The sequence below is a fragment of the Cupressus sempervirens genome, chromosome 2 (assembly GCF_028749045.1).
Source record: "Cupressus sempervirens isolate cs-2001-9-10 chromosome 2, ASM2874904v1, whole genome shotgun sequence".
Classification (NCBI taxonomy): Eukaryota; Viridiplantae; Streptophyta; class Pinopsida; order Cupressales; family Cupressaceae; genus Cupressus; species Cupressus sempervirens.
The window spans coordinates 486,144,433-486,154,713 of NC_143119.1; the positions used below are offsets into that span (position 1 = coordinate 486,144,433).

General features: G+C 36.1%; 1 protein-coding gene across 1 annotated transcript; it reads right to left on the reverse strand.

Moving 5' to 3' along the window:
- Positions 1–4,165: 4,165 nt before the first annotated feature.
- LOC149573139 (uncharacterized) lies at positions 4,166–4,522 on the reverse strand. Its single transcript, XM_089815913.1, has one exon. The coding sequence runs from the start codon at positions 4,520–4,522 to the stop codon at positions 4,166–4,168; it is 357 nt and encodes a 118-aa protein (XP_089672039.1).
- Between the last annotated feature and the right edge of the window lie 5,759 nt (positions 4,523–10,281).

The window sequence follows — 10,281 nt, forward strand, 5'->3', positions numbered from 1 at the left end:
TTAAATAAATTAAAATTAAAAGGTGACTTTATATTTAATTAACTTAATTAATTATTGTATTTCAAGGGAGAAGCTTCTAGAGAGTGCATTAATTATTGAGGGGGAAAGCCTCTAGTAATTTAATTTTCTAGAACCACAATTAATTATTTTATTGCAAGGGAGGAGTTTCTAGAGAGTTCATTAATTATTGGAAGGGAGAAGTTTCTAGTAAATGCAACTAAATAATATTTTATTTCCTTCTAAAAGGGTGTATGGAAAGTATAAATAGAGGTGGAAGCTTCATTGTTTAGCATTGGATGATGGTGAATTGCATTTGATAGAAACCTAGATGTACAGTTCTATTCTTGGCATTAGAGGACACCCATCCTCTCTTGTGACATTCTAGACATCATTCCCTTGGGGCTTGGCCTTTGGAATTCATTGTTATTAACTCATTAGCTTGGATGCATTTCCAACTATAGGTAGATTGGGTGTAATTAGTGAGTTGAATAGTTTGTTATGTATTTGATGATGCCAGAGTAATTAGTGAGTTTCTATGTATTTAATTTTATTTGTTTAGCATTTGGAATTTATTGCTATGTATTTGATTTTATTAGTTTGAGAACTAATATTATTTCAGCAATGGTTCAATCTTCAATTTTCATAAATTATTTTTGTTCATGTTATGTGGTGTAAATCTATGCAAAGACATCACAATCTGTTTTAGAAATTGGTTTATTTCTTGGGCATTTCAAGGGTGCCCATTACAACAAAGGATGGATTTCTTAAATCAAAAGCAATGTGCTTACTTCACCAATAGATTTGAGCCAAGAATATCAAGATGAATGGATGTAGAAGATGCAATAGAGGATCTTGAATGGATTAAACAAAATATTAAAGATAAAATTCTTCAATTTCTTGAACACTTGAATCCTTGATCTTCAATGGAGGAATGCTTGAATGAATGCTTGAAGTCTTGAAGACTTAAAACTTGAATACTTGAAAGCTAGGGCTTTTGGATTCTTTAGAACTTGAGAGTGACATTATTTGATGCTTGGATATGAAAAATGGATCAAATTGAAGGGCTTAAATAGAGATAAAAATTAACTAACTCTCATGAACCAACAAACATAGAAGTTAACACCTAAACATCCTGGAATACAAGACCCAAAGAAAAGGGGCCAAAATAGTTCCTCATTAGGGGAGCACCACATCCCTAATTTCCTTATCAAGGGTGGAACACACCCATTATTGGTTAGCGGTGCACAAACACAAAATTTGATCTTGGGGCTCCCAAATAGATATCAAGATCTAAAAATCATGTCTAGTTTCTAAAAAATAATATCATTTTAGTGCAAGGAGTAGATTCCAAGTGGATAAATGGATGAAAAGAGAGGACTTGGGGGAAATAGATCCTACCTTGAGATTAACACCATGTAATATGAGCTTTAAAGAGTATCATTTAAGTTTTTCCCCAAGTCCACCTAAGAGAAAGGACAGGAAAGGGAAGAAGAGATGAATGAGAAAAGGAGATTGATGATCTCAAATTTAATAGGTGTTAAACCTTCATTAGATTGGAGTGATTCAAATTTAATATGATACACATAAGATATGTTCACTAAAAGAGGAGGATGAAAGAGTAATTCACTGATTTTATTCTAACTTGGGAAGCACACCAAGCAACCAAGGCTAAAGTATTCCAATCTAGACTTGAATCGATATTCACTACCCCATGATTAGAATGCAAAGATGTGCAAAGCATATGCCCCCATGTTAAAGTCATTGCTAACACTTTAATAGGATCAATTTCTTTAATGGAGTATATATGCAATGATCAAAGGACATTTCCACTATGAATTTTCTCCAAGAGAAGACAAATCAAGGGAAATGAAAATATAACATGCAAGAGCACAAAAGGGATTTACTAACTCTGGGGTCAGTATAATCATCATAATATGTATGTATTATATCAAGTATGTCATGTCATCATCTCTCAAGGGAAGAAGATATTTTTTGGATCACTACCATGGAGACCAAAAAGAATTGGTGCTACCATGTCATGAATACAAGTAGACAACACAAGGATACAATTACGAATAATAAAACATGTAGACTATAACATAGAATGATAGATAGAAGAAGCAAGATAAAAATAGAAGAGTGTTACAACATGATATTTTATTTATTACCTTGTGCTAATATAAAAACAAGGGTCATTTAAAGAAATCTAAACATATATTTAGAAAACTTGATATAGGGGAAACATATAATAATAAGAAAATACACAAAAAGCTACTATGTTAGAGAAATTACTTCAAGCATGTTGCCCTCCTCCGCTATCTTGGTTAGTAGTAATAAGAGAAGGTAGATAAATTGCAAGAGGAGCTATGTCCAACATAGAAGGAATAATATCTAACTCCAAAGGAGGACTCTCAGGAGAGTCACTATGTTCAGGTGTAGATGTAAGCATAAGCTACATAGGAATCATGTTAGGAAAATCAACATTAATATTAATAATATCATGGTCATCATCATATAAAGTATCATATCTATCTAAGTTTATCATAATAGAATCCAAAACAAGAATATGTATATCATTAACTTCTTCAACATGTTGACCTTATGGTCAAATCATTTGTCAATTAGTGACTAAACATGATGCAGAGCTTGCAGCCAAAAGCACCTATTCGCTCTCCAAATCCCAAATAGCACTTCAACCTTCTTCAATGGTTGCAACTTGATCAAAAGGCTCTATCAAAAGGTATCCTCTACCTTGCAAGTTGACTCCACTCTTTCAAGCCTAACCCTCAAACCTAGGGTTCTTGACCAACTTAGATCAACTACAACTTTTAGGGACTCCCTTTCTCCAATAGGCCTAATAAGGAAAAATCTTCCTAGATGGTTTTTAAACTCAACTCTCCTAGTAGAAAGGACTTATATGGACCTAATCTACCAAGACTCTCCCAACTTTGGAGTTCTCAAACACCTAATATATGATTTACACAAATGTTATGCATTCCTAATAGGTCTAATTCTTGCTTTCTCAATCAAACTTCCCAGAGGACTAGACTATATTCTTACCTTTTTGGATACCCTTTAACCTATTCTTAAAAATTCCAAGAGATTAGACTCTGACTCTGCTTCAATACAGAATACCATTCACATTGATCACAGACCTAATTAGCTAGATTAGGTAGGGTTGACAAAGGAAGTGTAAGAAAATGGGTTCATAGACACAACTCCACCCCTTGTAACTCTTCCTCTCATCCAAAAATCATTCTACCCCCTTCATATAGGTCAAATCAACTAGTTTGGGATCCTAAACCCTCCTTCTTCTTTGAATCTAGACTAGATATATGGCAATGTTCAGTTTAGGGCTTGCTGGTAAAATTAGGAAACCTATACCTAAAGCTTTGAGTCTCTACCATCATTGAGTAGCCTCCCCTAACTTTCATTCCCCAAAGGGGCATTAAAATCCCATTGTGGAATTGCAAGTTAGAGGGACATCTTTGAGAAACCCTTAGATTTAGGGCCAAACAGACCACCCCTCTACAAAAACTGGTATAACTTCTACCACAAATCAAATAAAGACTTCAAAAAAAAAACATTAGAACACTAATTCTCTCCTCTATCTAACCACACAAAAATTTCACCCTACCAATTTTTACAAGCTATACAAAAATGAAAAAAATAGAAAAAATGACAGAAATTCTGAGTTTTTATTAATGCTTGATGTTCCCCCCATTCATACAATGGATTTCTCTTCATGTAGAAACCTTAAATAGATGTTTATAAATAGTCACAACCACTTTTTATTTTAACAAAAATTTCTTGAAAAAATTGTTGCTAGCAACTTTTTTTGCAATTAGCAACTTTTTGCACTTTTTGCAACTTTTCTTCTTTTGACAATTTTTGTCCTAATTATCCACCTAGGCTTCAAAATCATATCAAATAACTACTAAGACACCTAGAACCTCCCATGAAACAAAAAATTACTTATTCCCTCATAAAACAACTTAAATTGACTAAAATTGACCTTTGGTTCAAATGGCATCATGGTTTATAACGATACCAAGGATCCATTTAACCTTAGATGTGGTCTTGTCTCTAAAAGTCCTTCAAGACTCCATCACCTACCCTATTATCATGAAATTTTTTCTTGGTGCCCTGCACCATACTCCTTGGGCTAGAAGTCTTCCACTTTGAGCCCCATTTTGCTGAGATCCTTTTCAGTCAGCCAAGTTGCATCTTCCATAGGCTTGTGTTTCCATTTTATAAGGTACTGATAATAGGTCTTCCTCCTAGTTTCTTTCATGCTCTTGATGTCCAAGAGACTCTCCACCTCTGGTGGTGAATTCTTAGAAAGTCTTGCAAGAACTTTTGCTTCATGATTTTCAGCTGCATCACAAATAGTAGATCCCTTATAGGGATAGAGGTCAAAGACATTAAAAATGTTAGATAACCCAATATCAGGGGGTAGTTCCACTTTATAGGCATTTGTGCCACATTTTTGCAGAATTCTAAAAGGTCCCATTTTCCTCATTATTAGCTTGGTATATTTTCCTTTAGGCTGCCTTTCTACTTTCAAGTGTACCACCACCATGTCTCCTACCCTATATTGAAGATCTCTCCTTGTTTTATCTACTCTTTCTTTATACTTTCCAGTTGCCTTCTGCAACCTTCTCTTAACTTCTTCATAGATCTCTTTTATGACTTCAACAAAGTCCTCTGCCTATGCACTCTTTCTCTCCAAAGTGCTAACATCCCTTAACTCCATCACTCCTCTAGGATGAGTCCCATAAATAATCTGAAAGGGACTATGACCAGTACTTCTATTTACTGAGTCATTATAGGAAAATTGTGCCTATGCAAGGACTAAGTCCCATGTGACTCCATGGTTTTTTTTTAAACACCTTAATAGGTTTCCTAAGGACCTTTTTATGACCTCTATCTGGCCATCTAATTGTGGGTGATATGCAGAAGAGTAAGACAAGTTGGTTCCCATCTTTTTCCATAGGGTTCTCCAAAAATGTCCTAAAAATGTTGGGTCTCTATCAAACACTATAGACAAAGGTAGTCCATGAAGCCTTACAATTTCTTTGGAGAATAACCCCACAATATGTGAAGCATCACGACTTGTTTTGCAAGGAAGGAAATGGGCCATTTTGGAAAACTTGTCCACTACAACATATATACTATCATAGCCTTGTCTAGTTCTTGGAAGCCCAAGCACAAAATCTATACTAATGGAATCCCAAGGTTTGCTAGGGATGGGTAATGGTGTGTATAGCCCTGCATTTGATGTTGTTCCCTTGGCTCTTTGGCACACCATGCACTTCTCAACAAATCTTCTTACCTCTGTTTGCATTTTAGGCTAGAAATAGAATCTCTTGACCAAATCCAATGTCTTATCCAAACCAAAGTTCCCTCCTAGTCCTCCACAATGCTTCTCCTTTATTATATTCTCCCTCATGGATCCTCTAGGGATACGTAATTGACTTCCTTTGAAGAGAAATCCTTCCTGGAAGATGAAATCTATAGACTTAGTGTGGTACTTATCATTCATCTCCTTACATACATGGTATGCTTCAGCAAAGTCTTCATCTCCTTCATACATTCCTTTCATGGAATGGATTCCCACACTTTCCAATCTGACTTCTAGGATGGTCAAATTCCTTCTGCTAAGGGCATCTACTACTTTGTTAGCAACCCCTTTTTTATGATTAATGGTGAAATTGTATGCTTGGATGTACTCCATCCACTTAACATGCCTATGGTTTAGTTTCTCCTACCTATTCAAAAAGCTCAAAGCATGATTGTCAGTGTAAACCAAAAATTCTTTAGGCAACAAGTAATGTCTTCATTTTCTTAATGATTGAACCATTACAAACAATTCCAAATCATATGTTGAGTATTTTTTCTTTTCCTCATTTAACTTTTCACTAAAGAAGGCTACTAGTTTACCTTCTTGAATTAGGACTCCTCCTATGGCCCTATTACTTGCATCACACTCAATGGTGAATACCTTCTTAAAATTAGGTAAAGAAAAGATGGGTGCCTCTTCAACCTTCTTCTTCAAGTACTCAAAGGACTGATCTGTAGCCTCATTACATGCAAATTGAAATTTCCTTCAACCCTTGATTGTATCAATCATAGGGGTACACAAACCACTGAAACCTTTAATGAACTTCCTATAAAAACTTGCCAAACCATGAAAGCTTTTTACCTCACGTGCATTCCTTGGTGCAGGCCAGTTGAGAATGGCTTCCACCTTTCTTGGATCCATTTTGACGTTACCCTTGGATATGAAAAAGCCTAGGAACGCCATCTCTTCCTTCATGAAAACACATTTATCCAAGTTGATCTTTAATTCCTTCTCCCTGAGTTTCTTCAAAACCAATTCCAAGTGTGTTAGATGTTCTTCTCTAGATTTACTAAAAATCAATATGTCGTCTAGATAAACAACAACAAAATGATTGATGAAAGGTTCCAAAACTTCATTCATGAGTCTCATGAATGTACTTAGGGCATTAGAAAGCCCAAAAGGCATCACTATCCATTCATAAACTCCCTCATTAGTTTTCAAGGTAGTTTTCCATTCATCTCCTTCCCTTAATCTGATTTGGTGGTATCCACTTTTTAAATCAATCTTGGAATAGTACTTTGCTCCTCCTAGGTGGTCCATCAAGTCCTCCATCCTAGGTATTGGGAACCTATATCTGATGGTTATCTTGTTTATGGCTCTTGACTCTTTACACAACCTCCATGTACCCTCCTTTTTAGGTGCCAATAAAGTAGGGATTGCATAAGGTCTAATACTCCTTCTTATGAACCCTTTTGCAAGAAGTTCTTCAACTTGCCTTGCTAATTCCTTATTTTGTTCTAGTGTCAAACTATAGGTAGGCTTGTTAGGCAATGTAGAACCTAGAATAAAGTCAATACAATGACTTACCTCTCTAAATGGTGGTAAAGTATCAGTACTAGGGTCTAAAATAACCTCCTTTTATTTGTCCAAAAGCTGCCTCACTTCCTTGGGTTCCACATTCCTTATTCCTGATCTGCCTTCCTCTTTTTTATCTTCTATTTTTTGCTACACTACAATGGAAAAGCATGGTGTATTCTTCACCTTGAGGGTCTTCAAAAATGCCTTCTCTCCAACCATCATCACACTAGATGCATGTTGGGTCTCTTTTCCATCCTCTGGCAATAGCCTCATAGTGTACTCCTTCCCATTTTTGGTGATGATGTAGACATTTTTCCTCCCATCATGCTTGGAATTGACATCATATTTCCATGGCCTACCTAACAAAAAATGACAAGCATACATCTCTACAACATCACAAACAATTTTGTCCTTGTACTCCCCAATTTGAAATTCAACATTAACTTGTTCATTAACTACAACTTGTTGCTCCTTACTTAACCATGAAAATTTGTAAGGGTTAGGATGAGTTGACCTCTTCAATCCAAGCTTATTTACCATCTCTACTAATGCAATATTATTAGTTGAACCAAAATCAACAATTACCTTGCACACTTTACCTTTTACCTTGCATAAAGTTTTGAATAAAGTCTTCCTTTGGGCAGGTTCCTGCTCTGCTACTGTCTTTAGCAAGGTTCTATTGAACATTAGAGATTCCCCTATCTCTAGATCAGAATTTCCTCTTGCTCCTTGGTCACTTTGTGCATCCTCTTCTTGAGCTAAGTGGATTCTTCTATCTCCTTCTTGGTTGTTGCCTCCCATTTTCTCAAGACATCTAGAGGATCTATGCCCTATTTGATTGTAGGTAAAACACCTTCCATTGAATACCCCTAGAGTCCAAACCTTCCTCTCCAATTAGGTATCCTACCTCTAAATCCTCCTCTAGGATTTGTATCTCCTTCTACCTTCTCTTGATTACTTGTCTGCCCTTGAGACTTATTGGATGAACTTGTGCCTCCAAATCTTCCTCCACCTCTAGCATTTCCTCCTCTCCCTCTTCCTTGAGAGTCACTCCTCCTTTTTTGTTTTTCCTCAATCTTGAGGGCCATCTAATAATATTGATGTACTAATTTGGGGTTAAACAATATCAATTCATCCTTGATGGAGTACTTGAGTCCATTCAAGTACTTTTCTAATTTTTGCTTCTCATTCTCAAGAATCTTGGCCCTTACAGTGAGTTTATGAAACTCCTTTGTATAGACAACCATGTCCAAGTCCTTTTGTCTAATACTTTACAACCTTTGGTGTATCAAGACCTCATAGTCCTCTGGTATAAATTTTTTTTTGACCTCTAACTTCATCCTCTTCCATGTTCCCAAAGTTTCCTTCCCTTCATCATTCCTTTCATTCTATAGGAAATTCCACCAACTAAGGGAAGATCCTTTCATTTTTTATTTTTCCCCTTCACTCTTTGGCTTTCAGGTATGCTATCACACTCAAAGAAATTATCAAGTGCTTCAATCCAATCCATACACTCCTCTGGATCTAGTTTTCCACTAAACATGAGAAGTTCTGACCTTTGGTCCTTCCTTCCTACCCTCTCTAGGGATTCTAAAATTGCTCTCTAATCTGTCAACATGGCTTTTCTATCCTACCAAGGGTCTTCTTCTTCATTCCCTTCTTCTTCTCCTTTAGATTCTTCCAAGACTCCTCTTTCCAACTTGCCTTTTAATCTATCCAATTCCCTCTTCATAGTTATATTCTCTTCTCCTACTACCCTACTCTCTACCATTTTTTCTTTGACCAACTTATCCAATTCCACATTTTTGATCCTGAGAGGTATCCCCTCTCTCCTTCATCATTCTCAGACATCTTTCCTCTCTAATCAAGATCTTAGTGGCTCTGATAGCACTTGATGCAGAGCTTGCAGCCAAAAGCACCTATTCACTCTCCAAATCCCAAATAGCACTTCAACCTTCTTCAATGGTTGCAAATTGATCAAAAGGATCTATCAAAAGGTATCCTCTATCTTGCAAGTGGACTCCACTCTTTCAAGCCTAACCCTCAAACCTAGGGTTCTTGACCAACTTAGATCAACTACAACTTTAAGGGACTCCTTTTCTCTAATAGGCCTAATAATGAAAACTCTTCCTAGATGGTTTTGTAACTCAAATATCCTAATATAAAGGGCTTATATGGACCTAATATACCAAGACTCTCCCCACTTTTTAGTTCTCAAACACCCAATATATGATTTACACAAATGTTACCAGCATTCCTAATAGGTCTAATTCTTGCTTTCTCGGTCCAACTCCCAAACTTCCCAAAGGACAAAACTATCTTCTTACCTTTTTGGATGCCCTTTAACCTCCTCTTAAAGATTCCAAGAGAGCATACTCTGACTCTACTCCAGCACAAACTAACACTCACATTGATCATAGACCTAATTCGCTAGATTAGGTTGGGTTAACAAAGGAAGTGTAAGAAAATGGATTCATAGACACAACTCCACCCCTTGAAACTCTTCCTCTCATCCAAAAAATCCTTCTACTCCCTTCACCTAGGTCAAAGAAACTACTTTGGGAGCCTGAACCCTCCTTTTTCTTTGAATCTAGACTAGACATATGGAAATGTTCAATCTAGGGCTTGCTAGAAAAATTAGGAAACCTGCACCTATAGCTCTGATTCTTTTCCATCATTGAGTACCCTCCCCTAACTTTCATTTCCCAAATTTCCATTGAAATCCCACAGTGGAATTGCAAGTTAGAGGGACATCTTTGAGAAACCCTCAAATTTAGGTCCAAATAGACCACCCTCTATAGAAATTAGTATAACTTCTACCATAGATCAATGAACATTGATTCACTCCTTTATCCAACCATGTAAAAATTTCACCCCTACCAATCCATACAGGTCATACAAAAATTTAAAAAATAGAGAAAATGATAGAAATTCTGAGTTTTTATTAATGCTTGTTGTTCCCCCCATCCATACAATGGGTTTCTCTTCATGTAGAAACCTTAAATAGATGTTTACCAATGATCATAACCACTGTTTGAATGTTTATGAAGATTTTACAACCACTTTTTAGTTTAACCACATTTTCTTGCAAAAATTATTGTTAGCAACTTTTTTTTTGCAACTAGCAACTTTTTGCACTTTTTTGCAACTTTTGTTCTTTTGACAATTTTTGTCCTAATTATCCACCTAGGCTTCAAAATCATATCAAATGACTGCTAAGACACCTAGAACCTCCTAGGAAACAAAAAATTCCTTATTCCCTCCTAAAACAACTTAAATTGACTAAAATTGACCTTTGGTTCAAATGGCATCGTAATTTATAACGATACCAAGGATCCATTTGACCTTACATGTGGTCT